Here is a 13,226-nt window from a genome sequence, read left to right on the forward strand (position 1 = left end):
TCTTTTATACCCGCACTCGCTTTATTGTTTACGTCATAGGCTGCCGCCTGCCAATGTCAAGTTCATTGTCGTTTTTTTATTCATGCTTCAGACACCGGTCACGCTGAAGGCGTTCCCCTAGCGCCCTCTAGTGGACGCAGCATCTCGTTCCTATTCTCAGGGAACCATGTTTTTTTTTTGGAACCTGAGTTTTTCAAGAACCGTTGTAACTTCCGTAAAAAGTTGACGATCGTTTCTGTCCAGTCTGCTCATTTTATCGCGTTTAACCACAGCTGTCGTCGAGATAAGAGTAATACATCTTTCAAATCTGCAAAGACTCTACGTTTATTTGTGTGCACTCACAATAACAACAAAACATTGCGCTTTTGTAAAATAATGAAAGCAAACATGATGTGCTTTCTTCCGTCTCGGTCTGTGAACTTGAGCGTGAAACTCTGTGTATATCTTTGCCTTACAGACATTAAAAATGAGTGAAATGTCTGTAATTTGAAATTTCAAATGAATCAATTCAAATGGAAAACAAATATTCTCAGATTATGTAATCCGTGTAAAACATGCATACAGACACATCCACTACTGCGGAGATGACGAGTCAGTCTCAGTGTCTCCGACTTCATCTCTTAAACCGAGAACAAAGAAAGCACTAGTTTATCAGTGAATTATTAAAATGTTAATGCAGTCTCCTTACTGTTTCTCCCGACACATTCATAATCATAGCTTCTGCGGTACGCTGTGGCAAGCTTTATGAGTGTGCTTGAGCGCTTATTAGGCTTTGTAGGCAATTAAAGGCTCATTATAATGATTAAAACATGCATACAGACACATCCACTACTGCGGAGATGACGAGTCAGTCTCAGTGTCTCCGACTTCATCTCTTAAACCGAGAACAAAGAAAGCACCAACCAGAGTGCATTCTGAGGTGAGGGTCGGGACGTTTAGACGCGCACTGGTGGTTTAGCCAATCACAACACACTGAGCCAGCTAACCAATCAGAGCCCATCACGTATTCCTGAGGGAGGGGCTTCATAAAACCAGGAACTCATCAGCGCGTTTATAGGAGAAGGGACAGAGCAGTGTAGAATAAAGGTAAATTATGTGAAAAATAATGTGATTAAAAAAAAAAAAACAATAACTATGCATTAACACATGTTAGGCTGCACCCCATAAACACAGTTTAAAAAACAGTCAACCACCCCTTTAAGTTTCAGAAAATTAAAGTTGTGTGTACAGTTGTGTACATGAGGGTTTTATCTTACATCTAATGTTGTTAAATTAATGTTTATTTATTTATTTAATTAATAATTGCATTATTTCATTATAATGTGTGTTGTTACCATGATGGTGTTTAGTGTTTGTGTGCACCTTCTATATATTAGTGTTTACTTTCTCAGCAAGAAGAGCTGTTTGTGATGAGCTTTGATTCATCAGACTTTCTCATTCCCACCTGATTTTGATGGTTTTCAGTGTATAAAACAGATATTAGTACTTTAATAGCTTGTTATATTAACATTATATTAGTTAATGAAGTAAGATTTTTTACGGTGAAAGTTTGTAAAACCTAACATTTTAGCACATCAAGTTAAATTAAATAAAAATGAGAAAGGTTGCCTTGGAAACTAGCTGAAATAAGTCTTTTTATTATTTTATTTTATTATATTTTATTTCAGCTAACATTTATTGTAAGTAACAAAACTGGTTTTAATGGTTTTAGTTTTTTAGTTTTTAATAACCCTGGTATAAACCAGTTTTTTTTTTTTTCAATCTATAGGAAAAATATATATCATGATATATACAGTATTACTGTGATAAAAAATGACTCACATGTGATATGAGATTCTGGTCATTGTGCAAACGTCTATCTGAATCAGAGCATGTGCTTCTTTCTGCAAAAGAGGGAAATCCAGCTCTGCCAGGCACTGGGTTCAAGGACATGATAATTGAGTTGTAAGAATTTGAGCTGAAAGGAGGGAAAGTGACAGGTACAGGTGCTGTTCTCTGGATTAAATTGGCTTCATGGGTTTATGGGTCGGTTATGTCTATTGTAAAGATTCACATCATTTGCAGAACCATTTCTACACTACCGTATAACAGTACTGAAGGACACATTGCCTTTCATTTAGCAGTTTTGCAATCAGTCGCATTGTGTTTCACCATCCGTGAATACCCACATGAAAAAATACTGTAGTAATTTATAGTAAATACTATAGTGTTTTTGAACCATACTATAGTAAAGTACTTGAATTAATTTGTTGTGAACCATACTATAGTAAAGTATTTGAATTAATTTGTTGTGATAATTCTATAGTTGCTGTGGTAATATAACAACTATAGTAATTTAAACAAATTACTTTACCCAATACTGTACTACGTTTTCTACAACTATAGGGTATATTATACTACAATGCACTACAGTTTACTGTAGTAAAAACTAAAGTATACTACAGTATTTATTACAGTTTTTCAGTTCACTATAGTTAATACTACAGTATGCTGTAGCATTCTTTAACAAAGTGTTGCAAATACTATAATATACAGTATACAGTATAATACATTTTACTATAGTATGGTTCAAAAACACTATAGTATTTACTATAAATACTATAGTATTTTTTCATTTGGTTTATAATAAAAGTTGAAGAAATTAAGTACCAGATTTACATTGCATAAAGGGAATACAAGCATTTCCAAGATAGCAACAGTAAGTGCATAAAAGTCTTCCATAATGTTGTCCATAAAGTTCTCAAAAGCACATTCTTATTTTAAGTGTTATTTAAAGTGCCTTTAAAGGTGAAGTACAGGTGTATTAAACCAAAACCCAGAGCAAAGAGAAGAGCCAATGGCTTACCTCTAAATGAGATTGAAGAAAATGTTATGGCATTAAAAATGACCCTCGACACACATTTCTGCTCCTATTGTGCACAGTTCAGTAGTGCATCATCTGCATAGTCCTTCAATACATTTAATAACTTGATTCAGAAATACGGAAGTAAAACAGATCGTGGACAGTCACGTTGACTTCAGGGAGATGTTCATCAGCATAATGAAGAACGCCGTTACGCACATCTGAACAAGACAGAAGGGGAGAGACTGTCCAAATGAAGAGCAAAGCAAACATTAGCAGAGTCTCAGTGTAAACAGCCAGAGAGGAGCGTGTGAATGAGCAGAGCACAAAAACAAGAAACCGATCGATACTGTGACAACACTTGAGCTGAGATGATTGTGGCGATGCAGAAACCTCCCCTTCATCCGTAAGCACTGATTCTGAAGGGCCTTCCAGGCTCAAACCGAAGGCTGTTTGCGTGAATATGAACAAGCGTCTGAAGCTGTTGAGGTAAATCCATCACAGACGGCTAAAGCACTGCTTCTACTTCTCCAGGATTCAGATTTGCTTATTGGACAACCAACATTGAAACAAAAATGTCCTGAAAGTCAAACACTGGAACTTATTTCACACTGAAATGCATATAGGCTCAAAAATTGATGCAACAAAGCGGTCCAGTTCGCTTTCTAAACATCTCTTTCGTTCAACGCAAATCGCATTCCACGCACAAACCTACACAAGTGTTTTTCCCTTTGTATTTGAACCTGTACTGAATATAGTTTAGGTCATCTTTTCCTGTACTTGATGTGGTTTTGTTCAAGGCTAAGTACAGATGAGTACATGAGTCTGTCTTTTTTGAGTCAAATTGTTGTGTTTGAATGAACACACAGTGAGTTATACTTTACTATTATTTGCATTTGCAATGGTTTTTTGCTGTTGTCCATGACCTGATGTCCATTTTAAGGTTTTAGGCCGTCAATGAGAACCACCGAGCTAAAGCACATCACAGTCTGTTAATGAGACACGCGTGTCGTTTGTCAAGATGATGAATGGATTGAATGTGATAGGTCTGTCACTTCTGAATTTATTACCCTGGTCGCTGGAACAGCCTTTAATTGAATCCAAACTCAGATCGGGGAAGTTATCAGACATCACCCGTACAATAATGTGATTTTTTACATTTGAGTGAATGCATGTATAATTTCAGAGGTATTAGTTATTGGAGAGCATTTTCTTTCTTGTTGAACACTGATTTTATGACATTTCGCTCCCGTCATGTGATGTATTTTGAGAGATGATAATGCAGGGCCAGGAAATGAGCAGATATTGAAGAGTGGGCTTTAGTCAGGTGACTGGAGGCGGTGCTTGATTTCATCCACAAATTCCCGATAATGCCTTTTTTTCCTCATTCAACATGTCAGATTATGCATATTGTAAGAAGAAAAGGTTCTGGTAATTTTCAATCTGTTAAGTTTACAGATATTTCCTTTCATTCTAAAGCACAACATAATGCAATGCATGAATTCATAATACAGGTAAAACACAATACGGAAAATTGCTTCATATTAACACTGTGCATTGGGCCCTCTGACAGACTTCTTTTAAAATGACTACGTTTATGTGAATCAGTCAACTAGCCAGAGTGGCCTTCACAACTTAATTTAATGCATCCTGATGTTTTGAAGATCTGTGCAAATGATGCTCAATATGTCGATGAAAGAGTGTTTTGATGGTTTGGAAACATTTTGTGCCACTGGATGAGTTAACACACTCGGCCCTGATGAAAGGACTAATAAATAATTCAGCTCTTCAAGCCCGACTGAAGACCACAATTGAACATTAATAGCTGTTTCGTTATTAAAAGTGCAGAACGTGAACAGATCCTCTCATGCGAGTGCAAATCGCTGCTGTCGCCACTCACAGGATTATGGAGGTTGATTATAGGCTTAAATCTTACAGACTGAAATCTTCCCATTTTCTGTCCCAAAAATCCATCTATGGTTCGTTTATTTTTACGAACAAGTAGTCTGAGCTCCAGACAGATTGGAAACCAAAACTGTGTTTAAGTGTAGTGGGTGACTTCCAGGAGCACAGCTGTATATTTCACGTTTTGTGTCTGTGAAATAACCAGCACTTATTGGATGGAGTCTACACACATTTTTTTTCAGTTTGTTCACATCATAACATAAAAACAAAGCAAACACATCTCCTCCTGTCAGAGATGGCAGCTGTTAGTCAGAATATGCGGGGCCCGACTTTATGTCCCAAAATTTAAAACTTTAATCAACTTTTTTGAGTTCTATTCATCTTTTCTGATGTGAATCAGTGTTAATTTTGACAGCAACTTTTGATTTAGTTTTTTTGACTCTTTTACTCTTTTGACTAAAATGCCATTTAGTTTTAGTCATATTTTAGTCATGTGAGTTGTTTTTAGTTTTAGTCTAGTTTTAGTCGACTAAATCTACAGTAAATGTAGTCGGCTAAAATCGAATGGGTTTAAGTTACAGTGCATTTATTAAGAATTTCTCTAAAATTTCCAAACTCATTATATAGGTTTGATATTAAGGTTTTATCATGATAGACACCGATTTAACTGCGGTGACACACAACATGCCTTTATGTTAAAATTAAATAAAACCACTTCTCATAAAGAACAAGAACATGGTCTTCTTTTTAATGAACATCAGTGACTCTGACAATAGCAACTAAATTAGGCTGCTGTCCCTTTAAAAAAACGAATGCACAGCTGCAATGGATGCAATGTACTGATACACGTTCTCCCTGCTGTTTACGTTTACTTAAGACGTAATCAACTGTTTTTTTGTGAATACTCGTCAAAACGGACAATTCGACATCATTTTGTGTATAATTCTCCGTTCATGCGACGCGAAAGAGTACTCGCGCGCTGTGAGAGGCGCTTTCTGTGTGTGTGTGCTTCAGTGTCTGCACTCAGAAAACCGGACTGAATTGAGTTCTGTCTTGCGTCGTCAGATTTATCCATATGTCTGCTCTTCTCTTACTCCCACATATTGACATTTTTGAACGTTTTATGCGACGTGCAGCAAGTAAGTGTTAGCTTATGTCCCACCGGTTCATATGTACGCATCTAACCTCCGAACCACGCAGCAGATTTGTTCTGAATGAATCTCTTCCCAAATCGTACCTCCCTAACATTTTCGTCTCGTTCTCGTCTCATTTTCTTCGTTCGTTATCGTCTCGTTGTCGTCAGTGAAAAACATTTTGTTGACGAAAATTATGACGAAAATTATTCGTCAACGAAATTAACACTGATGTGAATACATACATTATGCAAATCTTATGCTGTACATTTAATAATGTAAAAGAGGCCATGCTGTATGTGAGATTGTCATAAATAATAATGTAACCTCATTCAAACTGCATAGTGTCATAACACTTGATAAAATACCACTCAAGAGAATCCACTCAAAATACCATCAAGCCGAGGTACGAGCCAGAACAGAGTGATCGTGTGATTGACACGTTAGCCTTGAACTCTTACAAGCAGCGGCTCTGGCACCAGATGCGCCTGCCCTTACCAAAAAGTAGTATACTTCAAGTTTATTTTAGTAAGTATACTTAAGTAAATAGTTTCTATGGGAACAAACACACAGTGGGGTTCTGGTCTTACTCGGTGATCCTTCGCCAGGTGCCGGTGCTGCTGCAGGCTGCGTTTCCTCCTGGTTTTAGGGATTTCCCGCGGGTAGAAATGAAATAGTCCCTCGCCAAAAGGAAGCTGCAATTAAACACACCTGTATTAGAAGAGCTGAGAGCAGAGAGTTTGGCCTCTTAAGAAGTGTGGAATATGATTATGGAAACCCAACAGATGCATGTTTTCCCCAAGTATGACTGATAATGTTTTTGAAGGTCAAAAAAGGCTGAGTGTCTGGCTATATGTCAATATTTCATCCCGCTGTGAATTCATAAACTTAAGGAAACTCTTTAATGCACTAAAACACTCCTCAGCATGAAAATGTTGTGAAATGTGCCTAGAAAACATGCTGAAATTGTTTGTGCATGCAAATAATCAAGTGTACACTGTAAAAACTGAATCATGGGTCTTGTAATTTTCATTTAAAAAAATACTGTGTATATTTTACTAAAGACATTGTGTTTCAGTGTTGTATAGAAAATATTTCACTAATAAAACCAAGAGATATGTTTTCCTAATTTTTGAAGGAAATTTTGAGGCTTGAATTGAGAACCTGATCAAACTGAAAAAAAGGCTACCTGTTCATTTTAAGAGAAATAGCTCAATTATGCAGTTTTATTTTGGCAGTGATTGTTAGTTCCCAGCATGCATTGCATATGGCTGGATATGGAGAGTAAATATTGAAATTAAGTGCTATTTTATGTTTTTAGTGAGTATTATGTGTAATATTGTTATTGTAATTTTTTTAAGTAGATAGCACAACACATTTTTTACAGTGTAATATAAGATTAAATCTAAGTATTTGTGGGTCAAAATTAGCAACTAATACCCCCCAGAGATTATCATTTTGATGTGTATTATATGATCAACTGACACTGTTTGAATATTACACAAGAACATCACTGGCTCCACAAAACCTAGTCTGACACCAGCTAAATATAATACATGGTATTCAAACTTCGAAAACATCAGTTCATATTTCTGAAGTTAATAAATTCCAAGATTAAGCGAGCAGATATTGTTTCTATTCGGTGCCATTTCATCTTGGTAACTTTCCATAAAAATTTTTTTACATTTCCATGATGTAATCATTTTATCTGAAGAAGGGCTTGTTACACTATAAGAAAAATATGTTGGTCCAGCTCAGGATATTATTCTTTAATAATTTTTCATGGAATTCCTCAGACGTGCCAGGACCAAATGTCCACCCTGTTACAGGACATACTCATCTCAATTAACAAGTGTTTTGAATGCACAGTTATTGTAATATTTACATTTTCTAAGAGCTAAAATGTCCCTCTCTTTACTATGCAAATGTATTTTAACAAAGTGTTCATAATCGGGCATTATCTTAAAAAAAGTTGTTGTATTTTTGAGAGACAGCGTAATTTCAACACATTTCTTTTAGAATAAAAATACATTTAAATGGAATTTTGGAACCATTTTAACTTATTTCATTTGACCATTTAATTCCCTACAAGTAACCACAAATATATGCATAGCATTTGTTGAAATTATTTTAGTAATATAAAAAAACACTGAGGTAACAGGGTGGACAGAGGGGGAAACAAAGTGGACAGGACATAACAGGGTGGACATCACATCACTAAACAACAGTATATTTCAACATGTTGCCTAATACAAGAAGCATATTGTCACAATTTACACTCACTACAACAGATAGATTGTTCTGTATATAAAATATATAGGATATTAGGCCTATTACACATTAAAGTAAGTTGTTCTTATACCTATTATTATAAGATCTCATTTGTTATGCTGTCCATTTATTAGGCTACAAAATAGGTTTATCATTGTATTTTACTATTGAAAGTTTATAGTTTTAGAGAACATATTATTTTGCTCTCTCTCTCTCACACACGCACACATCACACGCACGCACACACTCACACACTAAAATTCCTATCGTTATGGGCTCATGCCATAGGGATAATGGTTTTTCTGCTGTACAAATTGTATTTTCTATATCCTTACCCTAACACTACACCTAAACCGACCCCTCACACAAAACTACAGTTAGTTTAGGTTTTCAAAACACTTCATTCTGTATGACTTAGAGTATAAGCTGTTTTCCTCATGGGAACCAAATAAATGTCCCCACAAGATGACAGTTTACTGTTATTACTATACCTGTGGGAACATTTGGACCCCATAATGCAGGGAATACCAGTACACACACACACAAACACACACACACACACACACACAGCACATAGACACGAACACACACCACAGAGACACACACACATTGTAATGGCAAAGTCAAGATAATTTATTACAGTTTCTACTTAATCAACAAAGCTGAGTTCTAACACTCTTTTTTTTCTTCCTTCTTTTATGTCCTTTTCCAACCTCCTGTTCTTTTTATTGAGGTATATCTGCCTTCTTTCAAGGTGTGCATCACAACGAGCCCTGTAGCATCGCTGCTTTTCTTCAGCAGACAACAGCGCCATTTCCTGACAATTACATGCATACTATTTAAGCAACTCTTTCTTTTAAATGCATAATAAATTAATTATAAGTACCAATACATGCTTTAAACACTTATTTATGACATTTTTACATCAAATGTTACAATATGTCCACCCTGTTACAGTGCAAAACAGTAACAGGGTGGACAGTAACAGGAGGGACATTTTATGCTAAAGTCAGCTATTGCTACTCATGTAATGAACAACATGCTAGTGCGTAGTGATCACAGAGGAAGATTTTTAACCTGCTTATTAACCATATTTTCAAAATTACAAAAAATTATTAGTTTTCATTAGAAATAAGCATAACAGAGTGGACATGTTATGCTTTACCATATCAGTGAATCATTATAAAACACTGAAAAAAGGGTGAATTAAAGATTGTTAATTACTCTGCTTCTTGTAGATAGTTTGCCACCAAAAAGTGTTATACTTCCTGAGAATCGTGTTATTAGAGAAACATTCAAGGGCCGTGTTCAGAGGGACTTTTCATCAGAGTAACGGGGGACATTCAATTCAGGGACACGACATCTTTTAAAGACTTTAAGCACTAAAAATTTATAAATAATAAAAAATGTATTTTGTTGAGGAATATTATAAATAAGAATATACAACAATATTGAAAAAAAAAAAGGAATTTGTTTGATTTTTATTACTTATATTTGTGGCTGAAGTTATGCAAGCTTACTTGGGGACATGGCATTTTAGCCTACTTGCACTAAAATAAGAGTAATTATTTTTAATTAATACATTTTTTATTGTGTTTGATTGTAGAGGGGCAGTAACTTTGTAAGATTAGCATTCAGAAACAAGTATTAACCTATTTTTACGCAAAATATACCACATTATGTCATGGGAACTCAAATGGCACCGAATACTAGGAATGACCCATGTACTACACTATATTCATTACAGTTAACTTGAAATATTGAAGTAGAAATGGTGCAGTGTGAGTGCAGAATATACCGAAATGTCACTCGGCCACAAATCAAATCATCCACTTAACATCCTTCTGAATGTAAAATCAGCTCTGAATGACTGAAACCATAACATATAAACTATATTTTGGCAGCTGTATTGTATTTTTCATTTTAACTCTGCTGTCTTGCTGTAGATTAAACTATAATTGTAGTTTCTATAAAGTATTAGCTCTTTAAATTTACCTTTTGGTGTTTTTTATTTATTTATTCCTAATCGTTCCTCTATTTCAGGAGGACAAAGTCATTTCACCACCAGGCTGTCATTGTAAATTAAAATCCTGTTCTATGAGACTTGCCATGGCAAAGAAATGAAGAATCCCTGAATAAAAGGCACTGACAGTGAATTGTGATTGAGGAATTTAAGTCAAATAATGTGAGAGCGAAAAGCTGCAGACTGTCCAGTTCAGCTAACAGATCTCAGTGTTTATTAAGGTGCGTCTTAATTGAGCAAAGAAAGCAGAGAATTACACAATTCAAGGGGAGCATATACTGGCTCAGACAGAGCGGGTGTGAATTAGGAGGACAAAATCCCTCTCAAAAACATGCAATAAGCCATACACATGATAATGGGTCAGGTGTTATTCCTAAACTCTGTTCCACTCCAGTGAGAGCTGCAGCAGACATGCTTTGACATTTGACAAGGCTGATTTGTAAGGCTAATCAAGTCCTATGTTCGGTGATAAACGGCCCTTCATGACATGGAATAAATAAACACTGCGATGTCAGATGAAAGACATGTTTACTATCTACTCTCAGTCATTGTCTCACTGCTCATAACACTTATGCAACCGAAAAGAATGATTTCTATTGTATTTCTATTGTACTCCAAACAAGAAACTGATTCATTTGTGTTGACTTTTAAACATGCACATCCTAATAATAATAGCCATAGCATAGCATAATTACCAGAATATCTGTAGATACCCAATCTCTAGTTCCACACTAGTCCAATGATCTTACAGCAATGGGGTTTTTTATTGAAATCATACATTTGGAACCAATCCTATGTATTCTTATGAGATCAAAACGTACAAAAATCCCACTGGATAAACTGGCACTCCTGTTTTCACATTTATTATTATTATAATAAGGATTTAATTTGTAAGTGTTCTTATTCATCCCTGAAGGATTTGGCAGTTCCAGTAGGAATCCTGTACACTTTCCTTTAAGATTTCTGTAGGAAAGCCTAATGATCCACATGACCATTAAAAAACAATAAATTAGGCATGGCTTTTAAATTGATGCACTGTAACATAACAGCAGTTTTATTCACCAGCCTTTCAACTTCTGAGCTTGCATGTTGCTGAATGGACGTAGCACTTCATTCCAGTTGCTTTGTTTGTGTTGTCCACAAGAGAACACCTTGTACTCAGATTTGCATGATTGACAGCTATATGTGACTGCATAATTATAAATGTCTAAAAACCAACATGCATGCATCAAAGTGGCCGTTTTGCTGTGCATACTGCTACTTACCTTCCTCGCGCTCCCGAAGCCGTGCTCCAGGGCAAGTTGATGAGCATCTTCGTTCGTCCCCTCGTGCAGCTGGACCAGTACATGATCGCTAAAGATGAGCTCCTCGTCCGCTGCAGCTATGAGCACCAGAGCATTGAGCAGGATGAGAGCCAGCGCTGTCCCAGCTCTACAGAATCCCAGCATCGTGCTGTGTTCGCCGTGCTGTCAGTGAGTGAACGCTGTCAAACGCAGATGAACGCTGGAGCTCTTCAGCAGGTCTCGTCAGGACGCATCTCCTCAGTCATCGGTGGATGAGGCGAGGGCAGTCGGACCGTGTCTGTGTGTGGGACCCAATCTGCATGTTCTGCCTCCCTTTAATCTACAATTCATCGGCATAAACGTACGTGTGGCTCTTTTGCATGTGACGTTCCACGGAAAGATGCCCAATAAGCTGAAGCGGGTGTGGCTGATCCCTCGGTAGTGTGCATGAAGTAGTGTAGCCTACTTCAGCACCCTGGAGAATTCCTCCATCCACTCTGGCTATAGTTTACCCGGCTCGGATGCGCTCGATTATTTCGACTCGTTCCTCAGTTTGTAAACGAGGCTTCAAAATAAATGCAGCTTGTATTATTGTTAAAGCGCTTATTAGCTAATTTCACATTACAAAAGTGAGTTTTTGAGCTGTAAATCGCCCATTTAGGGGTGTGCTTCCAGACTGATGAAATTGTAGTTTCGTGATGGATTTTTTTCTCAATTTGCTTCGTTGTTAGTCTATATGGTCATCATTTATAGCTACACACTTAAAGTAGCTCCAAACCTCCCATTCAAAAAAATAGGCTACTTTTCTCATTAAATTTTCATTAAATTAAAGTCAAACCGTCCAGTTAATAATAATAATAATAAACAGCGTGTTTTTTTTTTTGTTATGTTAATGTTAGAAAATAAAATTTTACCATTTTGCAAACTTTTTTGAAAAGTTTGAAAAATTTTAGGCTAACATCCAACTAAAATGTTTCCGAAAAAAAAATTTAAATGAACAGTGTATAATTAATGATTGTGTGCTAACATTTTGATAACTTTATTACCATATGACTTTGAGAGAACGTTTTAAAAGAACGTTTGTTCTTAGCTTTGAGAAACATTTGCCAGAACGTTATGAGTACATTCATTGTTGAGACCCAGCGTCTGTTTCCCATGTATTAAATGAATGGGGACGTTTGTAAGATGCCAAAAGAAAAACAAATAATAATTAATAATTAAAACAAATTTTAAAGGGGTCATGAACTGCATTTTTTATTACTATTATTATTATTTTATATAGCCTAATGTTCTCTGAGGTCCACTTATAAAGTTTTTACATAACATCATAATTTAGAAGTAATAAAGCTATTTTTAATCCTATTTTTGACCCTTTGTTTTTATAGGAAGGGCACCTTCAAGACTCGGAAGTAAACGCCCACTGCTCTGATTGGCTAACAGTTTTGCATATAAGATGAGGCTGCTGTGATGCGTGACTCAGTGGGCGGGGCTAAAGAGGCAGCGCTGTAGAAGTAGGCGTTGATCTTCTTCAGCAGAGGCGGTCTTTCGTCGTCGCACTATGACGTCATAAGCTTGGTATCAATACAAACTCACCAGAAAGTTTTGGGTTCTGAATCTTACAGGATGTTTTTTATAGTACATTAAGCTGTTATACGTCAAAAGATCAATGAAAGACTCCTTTAAAGTACTCTGAAGCCACGGGATTTTGTTCATCTTGCCTACCACTTAAAGGCACAATATGTAAGATTTTTTTATTAAAGGGGTCATAT

The 13,226-nt window shown here is 36.2% G+C and overlaps 1 protein-coding gene across 1 annotated transcript in view; it reads right to left on the reverse strand.

Annotated features, from left to right (window-relative positions):
• LOC107727889 (neuroendocrine convertase 2-like) overlaps window positions 1-11,891 on the reverse strand; it is a 69,757-nt gene extending 57,866 nt beyond the window's left edge. Inside the window, exons 1-2 of the mRNA XM_016537926.1 lie at window positions 11,440-11,891; window positions 6,471-6,575 (exon numbers count right to left, since the gene is read on the reverse strand). Of these exons, the coding sequence (XP_016393412.1) occupies window positions 6,471-6,575; window positions 11,440-11,622 (288 nt within the window). The 5' untranslated portion in view covers window positions 11,623-11,891. The remainder of the gene's footprint in view (window positions 1-6,470; window positions 6,576-11,439) is intronic.
• Window positions 11,892-13,226: the final 1,335 nt, after the last annotated feature.

The sequence above is a fragment of the Sinocyclocheilus rhinocerous genome, unplaced genomic scaffold (genome assembly GCF_001515625.1).
Source record: "Sinocyclocheilus rhinocerous isolate Xijiao unplaced genomic scaffold, SAMN03320098_v1.1 scaffold1539, whole genome shotgun sequence".
Lineage (NCBI taxonomy): Eukaryota > Metazoa > Chordata > Actinopteri > Cypriniformes > Cyprinidae > Sinocyclocheilus > Sinocyclocheilus rhinocerous.